Here is a 15,598-nt window from a genome sequence, read left to right on the forward strand (position 1 = left end):
CTTTAATCATTTTTCCATCTATATTCAAAGCCACGTTTCAGACTGTGTGACTTTGTAATTTCAATCAGGATTTGGGGGGATTAGGCAATGCTGAGGTAACAAAGAACAGCACCATACTTTCCAGAGATTAGCTGATTACATAAAGGGACATGGCAGCAGTGTGTATGTCTATCACATTCATTTCCTGTTTCATTATGTGTTGAGAATGTTTGAGAAACATTTTGAAACTGACTTTGGTAACCAAATTCATTTAAAGTGTACTTGCTGGTTTGCAGACAAGTTTAAAGATAAATAATTCAAATTCTGTACAGAGATTTACATTTTATTTATATATTTTAAACAATCACAATACATTTAAGATTCACAAACATGGGGGACTTACAGGTTCTGTAACAGACCTCTGAAAACAAAAGCAGTTTTGAAATTTAACTGAAAGAAAAGGAAACTTAAACGCAAAGGAAGAACAGATCTAGTTTAATTATATTTTATAGCACAAACAGCATTTTAAAGAGTACAGCAGCGTGGTTCAGTTCAGTCAGAGAGCATTTAGGCTTGATTACAGACGTTAGTAACAGGATATTACATCACTACCGGTGAGGTTTAGTTTATAACGCTGGGGCACACAAAGAAAGTAAAAATAGGTGTGTTGTGCTTAGGGGTGTCTGACAAAGCGGGTTGGGAGCAGCATCCAACCAACTGTGAAAAAGATTATCTGTCCGATTACGATTTGAATCCATACAATGAAGCTTGAATGTCAGATTTGAAAATACGATTCATTCATTCGTACTGTATGTTGGAGGATATCTACTACAAAACTTCAGAGGGAGGATACCTCATTAATACTTCAAAGTTACCTGATGGACCTGCTAATCCTGCTGTGAGAAACAGTCTTCTGATCCAGTTCTGTCATAAAGAGGTCTGGGAGAAACAGATAGTTCCCTAAAGAGTGGGCTGCAAGAGGAGGAAAAACACTGAAAAATAACCATTCTGGCTGTTTAAAAGGTTACCATCATTTTTCACCTTCCCCGTTTAGTGTGCCGATGCGTTACACTTCACAATGGGTTTTGTGAACTTTAATTAGAGGTCATGTCATACAAACTGTTTATAAATGCATTGTAGCTCAACAGCGAAGTTTTAATGTGAACACCATTATCACAATGGTGGTAAAGAACATCAAAATAGTCATGTGCTCTTGGAATATTATGGCCTTAAGATATCAGGCATCACTTGACATGGTCACATCACATCTACACTTCCTCAGCTCCACTTCTTCTCAAGTGTTCAGTACGATCTCATAATATCCATTTGCTTCCCTGGCCAATGCAGCCCATCACCAAAAAAAAAAAAAAGAGAAAACAAACTAGCTACAAATAATTTCATGAATAAAATTGCATTATCTTTATATAGATAAAAATGTTAACAATCCCCAGAGATTGAAATATTTTATAAAAGGTCCACCCTGCGAGTGCACCGCTAGAGAATTAACATCTGATGCACGGGACCAAAGGTTGTTACTCTCTTAACTTGTTCATTGTGAAAACACTCTTCAGTGGAAACCACCAGCCATCATTACCTCGACTATAGGGTCCACAGCTTGTTTGTCAGAGACTTGAGTAAAACCCAGAGTTGTGATCCAGACGTTCATAGTGATCTAAAGATTACAGAGACTGTCTTTGGGTGAAATAAGTGACATGGTTCAGTTGTTAGCAGCGTCCGCCTGCCGAGGCCAGTTCTCCTCCTCAATGCCCGAGTCGTATTCCTCTTCTGTAGACTCCTTGGGTGGAGCTCTGAAATTCAAATGGAAACTCCAGATTAGGTTTCAAACTACACAACATTGGAGACTCTTGTGAGCTGGGCTGAAGGAATCGGATCTCCATGTAGCCATGTCCTGTGAGCGGAGAGACACTGACCTGATATATCTGGGTTGTGATTTTCCTAGGACAATGTCTTTGTTCAGCTCAACAGCCATGATGTCAGAGTGTGGCACCTCAAACATGGGCTCTAGAAGGAGCTTTTCCTATTTAAAACGAAGACATGTTTAATTATTGTGTTTCATCAACATTACAAAAATAATTAAGTTTAATACCCTTGACCAAAAAAAAAAAAAAAAAAAAAAAAAATCACATACCATTATGGATCTGAGCCCACGAGCTCCAGTTTTTCTCTCCAGGGCCATCCTGGCTATGGCCCTCAAGGCATCCGGAGTCACATTGAGTTCACACTGAAACAAAAACACTGCAGATTAATTTCAATTCTAAATATCCAGTCGTTCAGGTATAAACAAATAGATACCTCCTGTTAGATTAATTCCTAACATTTCCTTTCCAGTAGATCCGATAGAAAAAAGGGGCTGTACAATGAGTGTTGTAATGTAACAGAGTACAAATACTTCGTTACTGTACTTAAGTAGAAATTTCACGTATCTGTACTTTACTTGGCTATTTAAATTTATGTCAACTTTCACTTTTACTCCACAACATTTCCTAGATAAAATTTATACTTTTACTCAGTTATATTTCCACAAAGCATCTTCGTTACTCGTTACTAAAAAATAAAATTAGAAGAAATGTGTGCGACTGCAATAAGGGAGCTTTGGCGGATCACTGCTCCTAGATTGCATTACGCACGCTCCGCACGCCCTATTTCAGCGCTCGTTTGTTGCTAAAGGAGGAGGAGGACGCACAACTGAAACCGCCATGGAAGCACGAGCACCTACTGGAGGACCTCCCGTTATCGTAGACGACCACCCCGGCGATAGCGGTGAACTCGGTGAACAGGGTAGTGGTGAAGATAACGTCATACACCCGTGGCCGTATTTGCAAGAAATGTTTCTGTACATTGATGTCAGCTCTAAAAATCTGCCGTTTGTTCTTTGAACTTAAGAAAAGTCCACGAACAGAAAGTGATTTTGATTTGATGAGTGAGATTAAGAAGATATGGGAACCCTGAATATGCTTTATGCTTTACTATAAGAAAGCCACAATAAAGTTCACAATAAAAGTTCTAACCGCTTGCTTTAAAAAAAAAAAAAAAAAACTTTTACTTCAAATACTTAAGTACATTAAATATCAGAAAATTACTTTTGATACTTAAGTACAGTATATATCAGATACTTTAAGACTTTTACTTAATATTCTAAAAGGTAACTTTCACTTCTACCAAAGTCTTTTTCTAGTACGATACTTGTACTTTTACTCAAGTATTGCTTTCTAGTACTTTATACAACACTGGAGACAATAAACTATGTACCCGCAGAAATACTGTATATACAGTACAGGCCAAAAGTTTGGACACACCTTCTCATTCAATGCGTTCTTTATTTTCATGACTATTTACATTGTAGATTCTCACTGAAGGCATCAAAACTATCAATGAACACATAAGGAATTATGTACTTAACAAAAAAAGTGTGAAATAACTGAAAACATGTCTTATATTTTAGATTCCTCAAAGTAGCAACCCTTTGCTTTTTTTGATAACTGCAAACCCTTGGTGTTCTCTCAATGATCTTCATGAGGTAGTCACCTGAAATGGTTTTCACTTCACAGGTGTGCTTTGTCAGGGTTAATTAGTGGAATTTGTTCCCTTATTAATAAAAAAAGCAAAGGGTGGCTACTTTGAAGAATCTAAAATATAAGACATGTTTTCAGTTATTTCACACTTTTTTGTTAATATACATAATTCCATGTGTTCATTCATATTTTTGATGCCTTCAGGGAGAATCTAAAATGTAAATAGTCATAAAAAATAAAAGGAAACTCATTGAATGAGAAAGTGTGTCCAAACTTTTGGCCTGTACTGTATATTGCACATTACAAAGTAATCTACCTAGAATGTGCATTTGCAAGTATTTGACTAGATGACGCTGTAATGGAGGCCCCTTCTTGGAACCCTCACTGGAGGTAAAGCAGTGGTCTCATTCAAATGAATGAAAATGGTAAAGTGAGGTCCAAATTACCTGAAGGTGTATAAAAGGATGGATGCCTGGGTAATACTTTAGAATAGAAATATATACACCAAAAGTCAAATTTTTCATTATGTCCCAAATGAATAAAGGGTGCAGTGTTTGTTCAACACAGCGCTGCTACCTGTCTGAACCTGGCTAAAGTACCCACTATATCCGAGCCCTTACTTTGTCCATGCTGAACAGAGCCTGGTACTGGGGTACCACAGCATTGCGTGGTTCAGTCAAGATTCGGACTAGCGTTTCTTCATCCAGGCTGTGCAGAGGAACGACCACAGGAAGTCGACCAACAAACTCTGGGATCATTCCAAACTCAATCAGGTCCCTGGCCTCAACGTGTTTCAGCAGCCTGTCCTTCTCCTCAATCTCTGCTACGGTGTCCGTCTCACCGCTGGTGTTGGCCAGGTCTGCGGCAGCCGCTGCACGGCGCCCTTTCCCCAGGTTGGAAGGAGTTCCAAAACCCAAATACTAAAGAGTTGTCAAACATGAGGATCAAGTTAAAATACAGAAATGATGACAAACGGGAGCGTTGGCTAGATGTCTGCTGACAGTCGGTACATATGAGCCGTGTTAAATTGACCTTTTCATTCTTTCTTCTGCTGATGATTCTGTCGAGTCCGTTGAAAGCACCGGATGCAACAAACAGAATGTTTGTTGTGTCTACCTGCAGCGTTTCTCCTCTCAGTTTCCTCGAGTTTTTCTCAGGAACATTGACGACTGTGCCCTCCAAGAGTTTAAGCAACCCCTGACAAAGGAAAAGGAAAAAATGTCCATAACACAAGTTTAGGTCAACTAATAGAAGACATAGGGCCAGCCCGTGGCATAAGGCAATATAGGCAAACGCCCCAAATGAGTGAGGAATAGTTAAAGATAATAAAAAATAAAAACAAGGAAATTGTGTTCAACTATTACTTAATATTTTTATATAATACCACTTTCATGCTATTATTTAGTAATTTTACAAAAAGAAGCCAAGAAAACAGAACTAAACCACCTATTTAAAAAGGACCTATTTTCTTGGTTGTCCCCGGCATCACCCTGCCACATCACAACCCCGCTGCTCGTTACCTGTGCTCATTATGGGGGAGGAGGGCAGGCGACTTCTCAGAAGTGAGTGACATGGACCGTAATTAATATCTGGTTAATAAACCAGCTATGTCAAAAAAAGACAGATGTTCTCGGGAACCCAGGGTGAATAAGAAGTAAAGAAGGAGGAAAATGTGAAAAAGAGAGGTAATGTGCTGAATCAATCATTTTTCTGTTGCAGTCATCTGCTGACGTTAGCTTGTTATGGATGGGTGATAGTTGTGTCCATGTTTCCTTATTTAGCAAACTAAAAGCTAGAATTAACATAATGTTAAGTTACTGCCGCTTTGAAGTGTGTTGTGACATAAGTCCTAAGTTTTTATTTTTATTGAGATCTTTGTGTACTTAGTTAGCTTATGTAACGTTAACAGTTTTAAGCACTTGCATTTTAAGTGTCAAAGAGCAGCATGCATGTAAGAAGTGCTGACAAAATAGATATCCGTGCATGGTGTAGGTAAATTTAGGGTTGCAAGGCTATGGAAAATGTTTAGGCTAAGCTGAAAAACTATGTTTATGTACTGCTCTGAAGAGAAAATATACCATACTATTTGTGTTTTTATCAGTACTTTCTAACTAATATGAAACAGCATGTTGACAATATAAAATATGAATTTGAATGAACCCAGTACATTGTAAATGCAACATTGTAAAAAAAGGGGCTTGGTTTCTATCCAATGAGTTATTTAAGTTTGTTCATGCTGAATCTTCACAGTCTGTCAGCACTAAAGAGTTTGGTTAGTGTACTCTTACTTGCAGTTGAGTTTGCATGACATTTTTTTGAAGGAATAGTCATGACAACTATTTCTGTAGTTAAAATATTGAAATTATAAATGGTATAAACTGATCCCTAATATTTCTGCTGTTTAGAATGTTATAGGCTGTAATACTGCTTATGTAATTATTAACTGGGTTTCACAGCAGCTATTGTATTTACACTATATTGTAAAATACCCCTTGTTTCACAAATGCTCATCCTTTCTTTACAGATGCACTTTTAAATCTATCCCCTGGTATCCCTGGGCCATCAGCTGAAATCTTGCCCAGGGCACCTAGGGCCGGCACTGATAAGACGAAGAGAAAAAACACAAACAAGAGGAAACCAGTGACAGTAAATAATAAATCTGCTATTTCATTTCTTAATCCAAACTCAAAAATGTATTCTGAGATTAGCGTCTATCAAACAAACTGCATTAAAGTTTTATTTAGTGCAACTTGGGTTGAATACTAACCTGCTGGACTCCCTCTCCTCCTACATCTCTCAGCTGATGGATTCCAGGCACACTGCCAATCTTATCCACCTCATCCAGAAACACAATACCTGCACATGAAAAACAAAGTTGGAGCCAAGACAGCCTAAGCTTCACTTCTCGCAATTACATGAGACAGTCCCTGTCTCTAATAAACTGTTATTGTTTACTTCACATTTCATCTTACACTATACATAATTTACTTTTAATCATGTTAAAAAAAGTCTCAACAGTTGAAGGGCAGTGGAAAAAAATAAAAAACACCCTTGTAAAAATGACACTGATGTTTCCTTTTGTTAATCCTAGTTTTTTTTTTTTTTTTACTTCTTCCTGCTTCCTTCCTCTTCCTGCAAGCATGTCCAACTAGATCAAGCCAATTACACATTCCTTACCCATGGAGGGAATGGAAATTTGAAGTGTGATATAAATGTGCACATTTAAAACAGGTTGTAGCTGAATAATGCAGTAATTGTTGTAAAATTGATGTAAAAGTAAACAAATGTAATCTTTACATGGGTAAAGTAGTACAAATTTACATTTTGTTGTTGGCAAAATTATCTTGTATATATGAGTGAATGCTGTAAATGTAGCTCCATCATTTATAACACATAACAGGGTGATAATAAATAATCAACTGTTTGCTGCTATTAAACAGGTTGTCATACTGTCCTATAGTGTACGTCGACTAATGGTGGAAAAAGGCCTTTTTGTCACTGTGTCATGATGTTCATACAGACTAAAATTAGTTTGTGGCTCGTCTTAAAAGGAACACGCCGACTTATTGGGAATTTACTGCACTTCCCGAGTTAGATCAAAATCGATACATACCTTCTCATCTCCGTCGCGTGCTGTAAAACTGATGCGGCGGCTCCAGCAGCATCAGCCCATCACAGAACAGGCAGGTGACTGGTTCCAGTAATCCTACTGCTCGAAGAGTGATAACGCCAATACGTTTTCCTATTTACATGTTGTGATTTGTAGAGTGACAGTGTGTACAAAAAGAACGAACATGAGACACCGCGTCTTTCCTAACCGTAAACAACCGGGAAATATATTCTCAGGCGGAAGAATATAGTACTTGGGTGGAGTGATATGCTCGCGCAAGCCTGTCTGAGAATATAGTTCCCAGTTTGTTTACTGTTAGAAGATGGCTGTGTCTCATGTTATGTTGTTTTTTGTACACGCTGTGACTCTACAAATCGCAACATGTAAATAGGAACATGTTGGCGTTATTTTGTCACAATTCGGAGCAGTAGGCTAGTTGGAACCAGTTACCTGCAGGATCTGTGCTGGGCTAAGCTAATGCTGGAGCCGTCAGACAGCTTTACAGCACGCACGGAGATGAGAAGGGTATGTATGGACTTGTCTAACTCTGGGGGTTACGGTGAATAAGCTAAATTCCCAATAAGTCTGCGTGTTCCTTTAAACTCTGGATTTGTGCTTTATATTTACATATGCCCTTTTCTGTCAGCTTTATATTTTTAATACTTCCAACAAAATCAACTTTACACCAATTTTACTGATTGCAAAATGCCCATAAAAATGTGAGAAAACATTAGTACTCAATTCTTCAAAGCCCTATCAGATGGGATTTGTCCATCTTTGATTAAAAATAATAAATTTTAAAAAATGGTATGGTGAAGGACAGAATTGAGTAAATGTTGCGTTATTTACAGTTGCTGCAATTTTTTTTGATTCTTGTGTTAAAAAAAACATATGGTATGATTTTTATCATGGGAAACTACACCCAAAGTTAGTCCCTCTGCCCACCTTGCTGTGCTTTCTCCACTGAGTAGTTGGCATCTTGCAGCAGTTTGGCAATAACTGACTCGATGTCTTCTCCCACGTATCCAGCTTGAGTTAGTGTGGTGCAATCGCATATTGCAAAGGGAACATCCAGACAACGTGCCAGTGTCTGCGCCAACAATGTTTTTCCTGTGAAAAATGATATTTTGGCCAGAAAGATTCATATTTACAAATAAACTGCATATTTAGTGTAAATCCTAATGACCTGAGTGTTACAGTGCAATATTACAATTTAAGACAATGTTGACAACACAAACCTGAGCCAGTTGGACCTAGAAGTATGATGTTGCTCTTCTCCAGTTTAATTTCAGTGTGTGTAGAGTCCAGGACCTCCCCGCCCCTCTTCTCCTGAGGTGCCTGCTGGCTCGCCTGTTGCTGCATGGATGCCCCCAGAGCATTTCCATGAGGACTGATCCCCGCGATCTGCAGCAGTTCTGCAACAATAAGCAAAGCCACAGGGGTAAGCTTTGTGACTGTAAAGTAAGAACTTCTCTAGGAATTGTATATAAAACAGACCATTAATTGGTGGTGTATGTGTCAAACTGTGCATAGAAACATTTCCATGTGCAGGCTAAAAATATGCGTGCCCTAGTCTGTGCCAGTGTGGAGTTACTAAGTGAGGTTAGCTGGACTGAAAAAAGCCTTAGTACAGATGTGAATGTGGGTTACTGTGTTACCTTATCTTATTGTCCGCATTAAGCATACAGAAATCGTGTTGCTTCAGTCTCTGTAGCTAATTTGTAGACACTGTAAATTGGTAGTCACTAGTCCATAACTGGAGCTGCATTTCCTCAAATAATATAAAACTGCATCATCTGGTGTACTGATTAATAATTTTATAATCTAATTCTTTAGGTTGAGCATGACTATAAACACATTAATAGAAATATCTACCTGGAAATCGCAGAACAAAGCTCTAACTGAGAGGTCAGAAGTCTGTACATTTTGGCATTTGTGCAACTTGTGAAAGAAAATGCTATTTCAGTGTTATGACTTTGTTAAGTGGCCTCTGATAAAGATAACAGTAAGGCGACTAATCACTTACTTGTGAACCTGTACTCATCCTCTCGTCTTCTCATCTCTAGCTCTACAGGGAGAGGATGAAAGTACTCAAATTAAGATTATCATTAATCATTACCATTATGACATTATGACTACAGTCCTGCAAAATTGTTTATACAGTTGTGTGTGTAATTATTGTATTGAACAAATGCCAAATAATGCCAATACTATGATTTAAGACAAGTTATAATTAAAAGGCCACAGCTGCAACCTCTTATCAGTTATTTGTTTAGATTTTATGAGTAAATGGCTCGATTAGGCAACATCTTAACGTGTAAAAGAAGTCATATTCCTTTAATGTGACAACTTGAACAATTGCAACTGATTTGTTTCAGCACTTGCATGTCAACATATTGTTCCTGCTAAAGATTACTACTGTAATCTTGCATGATTACATCTCCTATGCGTTTACTTTATCAGGAGCTTAAATGAAACCGCCTGTTTGTTTTTTTCTTTAAATAGTGTGAACAATCCCAGAATCAAAACCCAAATGGTAGCATTTAAATCTTCAGTTTTAAATTACAGGTCCTGCTACATGCCAGTCTCCCTCACTCTCTCCTACATTTCTGTCAGTCTCGGCTCTCGGCCTGGTATAGAATGACAACTAAAATGGGGCCCAACAGTAGGTCAAAGCTCAGCAATGTAGGAGTAAAATAGCTTTATCCAAACACAGAAGATACAGAGGGCCTTTTGTAAAAGTCAATTGATTGGCAAAATAACAATATTTTCTTTATATTTGGAGCTTTTAATCTTAGACAAGAAAATAGTTTAGAGTTTTTCAAAACTTCCATTTGCTTTCTTATGGACTACAGTATGTACAGACTACAATGATGGTCAGGTTTACAGGTAGAAAAGCAACAGTAAATTGATTAATGCAAGTAAATGCAGTGGAAACCTAATTAATACATGTGCATTATGTACATAATGGTTTAAATGAATCTAAAAATAAAAAAAACATACCAAAGACAGAGAATAGAGTTGTCTAATGTAAAACTGGAGGGGTTACACCAATAAGCAGCAGAATAAAGCAATATCTATAGACAACAGTAATACTGACCACGAGGTGTTAGAGACGGCTGTTTTTCCACCTCCACTTGCTGTCGACTGCCAGCAGGGATGTTGTTGTAGATGCGCTTGTAGTGATTGTACACAGCAACTGCTAACACCTTTTTAGCATAAGACTGGCCAACAACGTACTTGTCGAGGTAAGCATATATCTGGGGGAAAAAGAAGATAAGATAGACTTTATTATTCCCACACTTGGGAAATTCCTGAAGTTTACATTTCATAACAGTATAGAAGTATAACAGACTGACTAATACAACAAGATATGTTCAACTTAAATGGAAGTCCTTTAAAAGCATATTTTGTCTTCCTGCTTCAATTTCTCACCTTCTTGGGGGGAGGGGGAGGTTTCTGTGCAAAAGCCAGTTTCACTGCCTCCGCAGCAGATTCTGGCTCTTTGTTTAGTCCCTTCTTAGAGTCCGTTTCAGACAAAACCACGAAAAAGTGATGGCATTTCTCACATTTGACAAACCGTGTTGATGCTACAAAAGAACAACATACAACACATTTAATACTAAAACATTTCCCAACCTGGTTGAAAGACACATTTGAAACATTTACAGTTTAACAATTTTTCAATGTTGCATTAAGCTGACTGACTTAAAAATAACTCAGTTTAGAATGAAAGGTTTGCTCATTGTGCTGAAATGGAATATTTGGCCAAAGCTGGTCTGTTGCTGGTCCTGACCTACAGGGAAACCTACTGCTTAATCTACATGATGCAACAGGATAAATGTCTGGTACACATGTTGCCCAGCATTACCTCACATAGTACATTTGTTTTTATTGCTCTCTTTACAATGCACTTCAATGTGACACCTAGAAGCTGAATTGTCACTGCTAGAGGACACTTTGTTACCATGAGATGACAACACATTGCTGCATGTATGCATTATGGAGAGACAAACCAGAGATTGTAGCACACTGACACAATGGATTGTAATTTCACTATCTACTAATGTTCTGCTTAGTCTGCGAGTTTTCTGTATTATTCAGGTTCAGTTTCAATTCTATTGAAACATGTACATTTTAGATTAAAGTATTAAACCAATATCCACCCTTGTCTCTGTGGGCTACAAGAGAGCATGACAGACATTACAATAAACAGCATATGAACGGTATACCACAAACCTCTTAAGTTGGTAAATTTATTCCAGATACAATGTAAGAGCAAGTAAGTATTAAAAAAAAAAAAAAAGGGGGAGTTAAAATGAAAATGGTGGAGGGTGATTTTATTTCCAGTGAGGGTGGACACTTCTGACTCATGGTGAGTGGTTGAGCAGTCCAGTCACTGACACAAGCTTTACAATGTCAGACAGTTTCAGAAGTTAGAAAACAAACCAGTGCAGGAACAGTGCATCGGATTGTTTAAGAGGAGGTTTTGTTTACACCATCTAACAATCCAAACAACACTTCTAAGCAGCATCTTATAAACTCACAGTTGATGACAACAATGAAACCAATCCCTCTGCGTTTATTTGCAGGTCTTTACTTTTACAAACAGTGGCAGGAAATTGCTTTTTGTAGTTGTTTGTGGTGTAACATTTTATTTCAGTTATTTCAGTCCACCAATACAGTCTGTACCACAAAAGAAATGTTGGTTTAATGTTGTTTAAAAAAATAATAAAAAAATAAAAAATAAAAACACATTTCAACACCAAATTGGGGATAAAAATGAGAATTTGCTGAGGTACTTTGCTGTATTTTCTGTCTTCTTTGTTTTGTTCTCCTCCTGATCCATGTTACGTGTTATTAAACAATGTTAACCATATTTCTTCTAGCACTAACAATGCCAGATATTCACTGTATGATGCCGTGTTACATATTCTGGAGACAGAATCTCTCTTGTAACCTTTCCTGTACATTTTATTTTGTTCTTTTAGTGTGCACTTTTGTGTTCAAACTTAAAAACATCTGTGACAGATTACCCCAATTACCTCAATGCCATATTCCTTTACACCTACTCCTCTTAACCTTTGCAACTAAAATGCACATCAGATTATATGCCTTGGTAAGTGGTGGTTGAATATTGAGAAGTTTACTCACATACAAAGGTCTCTACATGTGTGCAGGGATCTCCACATTTAGGGCAGCGTAGCTGGCTCCCCCCCTTGCCTGATCCTCCGGAGCCAGAGAGTCTCTTCCCCTCACTGAGGTTTTTCTGTGTAAATACGACTGCGTCAGCACATATCAGATTCCTACCATCCCATCTATTTACAGAGTAGTACTAGTATCATAGAAGAATTTATCCTCTGAGAGATTACCTTTCCACCATCATTTCCACTGTCCTTTGTTGTCCCATCCTTAGCGGCATAGCAGACAGCAGTCTCTGAAAACGACCTCACCCGTACCTGGGGAGGTAAATGAGTTTCCCGAGACCCTTGACGACTCAGAGAAAACAACTGGATCCGGGAGCAGGACAATCCTATAACAAAAAAATCCCCTTTTGATTCCTAACAACATTGTGGTTTGTGAACATACATTTTAAATTAATTACAATGATGTTATTTTAAGTTATTCTGAACAACAACATATATTACCCTGAATAATAATTAGGCAACAAGCAAATAGCAAAATAATAACAATTCCAAAAAAGTTGATTAAGCCATTGGTCAATTAATAGAAAATGTATCTGCAAATATTTTTATATTCGATTGATCAGTTCATACATTCTTGAAGCAAAAATACCAAACATTTTCTGCAGCTTCTCTAATGTGATCATTTGCCTATTTTCTTTGTCATATATAGAAAATGGAATATCTTTGGGCTTTGGACTGGTAGGACAAAATGAGACATCTGAAGATGTCACCTTGGGCTCTGATGAACTGTGAAGGCCATTTTTCACAATTTTGTTACACTTAAAATACTAATAAATTGATCTGTTAATCAGGGGGGAAATTTTCACATTAATTGATAATGAAAATAATTGTTAGCATGAAGTCCATAGTATTTATATGTGCTCTAGCTGTTTGTGTGCATTTGTCATTATGCAAGTATTAAGGTCTCTGGTTGATGTAACAAGTTAGCTTAGCTATTGCTACATAACACTATTTGTGTTTTATTATGAGTTTTCTTTATGTGGTATTACTCTAGAAGCCAAGTCACAGCTGTACAAATCCAGGACAGGCTGGGTGATGTAACAACTACAGCTTTCCTACACCTAACGTTAACGTTACTGAACAATTTCAGTGACTTTTCCACCTGCTGTTGACATTACGTGACTGACTAGAACAGCGGTCTGCGTTAGCTGCAGACCTAGCTACTTCACAAACAAGTAGCACAATGTCATGCAGCTTTAGCAAGGGGTGTAACGTTAACGTTACTTTCCCAATCTTACCTCTGTGGGCAGTGTTTAGGAACAACCTGGCAGCCGAAGTGCATGGACAGGACATAACTTCCTTTGTCTCAAAATCCTGAAAATAAGCATAAAGTTAACACAGTATACTGAGGGCAGAGTGAGTGGCTAACAGAAAGCAATAGCAACAGAAGAGGCCGTTTGGCGTTAAAACATGTCATAACTTCAACGTCACGGTTAGCATTAGCAAAGCCGGTCATTTACTAGCCAATGTGGCCGCCAGTGCTGCCTAGTACTGTAGAAATCAACCTTGTTAAACCACCTGAAATATATTAATTGATTTGGCTATCATGGCTGACCTAGCTAATTACCTCTTGCTATCTAACGATAGCAACGTTACTAAAGGGCAAAATAAACAATGTTAGCTACTTAAACTAGGCCCAAGCCAGAGCTACCTGAACACCTCTGGCTGGACAGACAGTGGTTAATCTGAGTGGCTTTACCCTTTAACAAATAAGTAGACAGCTGCGCAAATTCTAACATTAGCTAGCTAGCTACACCAGCAACATGTAACGTTAACTAGTTTGCTGGTTTTACTCACAGGGCACGATGATGAAACCAGTCGCGTAACGTTACTGACACAGCCCCTTCGGAAGAAAAACAATTATGCAAAGTCACTGCAGCAGCTTTCGCTCTCTTGTTTAAGTTTGACAGGTCAGTGTGTCGTACTATGTCTAATGTCACAGTGCCTACAGTATGCGTTGGCTACTCTAGGCCGCTATTTCCCAGGTGGGACACGACCCAAAGTGATGTAACGTTAATGCTAACGCTGTTATGAACTACGGTTAACCAGCTAGCTGCTAGCTAGCCTTCTCTATGGGTACAGTAGCCATAGCTAGCAGAAGTAGTTTAGAGTAAACGGTGTAAGCACTATGGCGGCTTCGCTTATGTCTATGCAGTTCACACCCATCCAGATTTTATGAGATCTAGTAACGTTCATCCAAAAAAAGGCGTAAACAGGGATGACTGCTGGTGCGTTCAGATGATCCTCGTAATGGGCAGACTCATGCCTTGTGTTTGGGTAATCCTCGTGAATGTGTATTCAACATAATAGCATTTTGAGGCCGTAAAACTAAAAATTCTGTGCCAGATTCGCTCATGGTGGTCTATAATTAACTATAAAAAAACAACAACATTCCAGACATGCTAGTAAGCTTAACTATAGTTACCCAACCAACTATAATGTACTGGAGTAGGAGATGCCTATCATTACTGCCAAGTATATTTGTCTACATAACATATAAACAATTCAGAGATATCACAAGAAATAACTGAAAAGTATCAGAAACCTGTTGTACTTAATTTAACAACAATGATAATACACATAAAGCTTTGATGATGACCAATGTATGTCCTTGTCTTTTCCTTGCAGTTTAGGACAAAAAGCAGTCATCCTCACTCATTTTTTCCCCCAGATACTTATAAATCAGAGAGGGAAAAAAAACAGTTCAGATTATTTAAAGGTCCCATGGCATGAAAATTTCACTTTATGAGGTTTTTTAACATTAATATGAGTTCCCCCAGCCTGTCTATGGTCCCCCAGTGGCTAGAAATGGTGATAGGTGTAAACCGAGCCCTGGGTATCCTGCTCTGCCTTTGAGAAAAAGAAAGCTCAGATGAGCCGTTTTGGAATCTGCTTGTTATGAGGTCATAACAAGCAAGGTTAACTCCCCTTTCTCTGCTTTGCCCGCCCAGAGAATTTGGCCAACCCATGAGAGAGAGACATCATGGCTTTCAAACGAGAAAAGTGGCAGTTGGTCAAGGCCACACCCCCACCATCCACCTTGCCACTCCCACTCTCCTCCTCAATGGCTTCAGACACAGAAATGGCACATACTAAGGAAAGCTCATTGTAGGACTGGCTCTAGTGGCTGTAGTTCTGCACCAAAGCTGAATTTCGGGAAAGAGACTTCAGATACAGTATTAGGGGACCACTAAAGTCTATATAAAAGCATCCAAAGAGCACCATGTCATGGGACCTTTAACATGTTAAATGTAACAGTCCCATCAGTC

The 15,598-nt window shown here is 38.3% G+C and overlaps 1 protein-coding gene across 2 annotated transcripts; it reads right to left on the reverse strand.

Moving 5' to 3' along the window:
• Window positions 1-306: 306 nt before the first annotated feature.
• Window positions 307-14,477, reverse strand: clpxb (caseinolytic mitochondrial matrix peptidase chaperone subunit Xb). Of its 2 annotated transcripts, XM_039808720.1 has the most exons (15): window positions 14,127-14,476; window positions 13,568-13,643; window positions 12,495-12,655; window positions 12,277-12,391; window positions 10,558-10,712; window positions 10,223-10,382; window positions 9,149-9,190; window positions 8,361-8,537; window positions 8,068-8,232; window positions 6,280-6,368; window positions 4,545-4,709; window positions 4,133-4,432; window positions 2,129-2,221; window positions 1,911-2,017; window positions 307-1,787 (listed from the first exon to the last, which is right to left on the reverse strand). In XM_039808720.1, exons 2-15 carry the CDS (start codon window positions 13,620-13,622, stop codon window positions 1,697-1,699), a joined length of 1,875 nt encoding a protein of 624 aa, XP_039664654.1. In that variant the 5' UTR covers window positions 13,623-13,643; window positions 14,127-14,476; the 3' UTR covers window positions 307-1,696. The 2 variants fall into 2 exon arrangements, with proteins under 2 accessions (XP_039664654.1, XP_039664655.1); XM_039808721.1 differs by lacking the exon at window positions 9,149-9,190 and having other exon boundaries at window positions 14,127-14,477.
• Window positions 14,478-15,598: the final 1,121 nt, after the last annotated feature.

The sequence above is a fragment of the Perca fluviatilis genome, chromosome 8 (genome assembly GCF_010015445.1).
Source record: "Perca fluviatilis chromosome 8, GENO_Pfluv_1.0, whole genome shotgun sequence".
Classification (NCBI taxonomy): Eukaryota; Metazoa; Chordata; class Actinopteri; order Perciformes; family Percidae; genus Perca; species Perca fluviatilis.

Coding starts and splice junctions, on each gene's coding strand:
- clpxb (XM_039808720.1), bottom strand. CDS start 13,622: ATGTCCTGTCCATGCACTTCGGCTGCCAGGTTGTTCCTAAACACTGCC. Junction 10,383..10,557: donor CTCCCCCTCCCCCCAAGAAG/GTGAGAAATTGA, acceptor TTTTTCCCCCAG/ATATATGCTTACCTCGACAA. Junction 2,222..4,132: donor CTCTGTTCAGCATGGACAAA/GTAAGGGCTCGG, acceptor TTTTTGTTTCAG/TGTGAACTCAATGTGACTCC.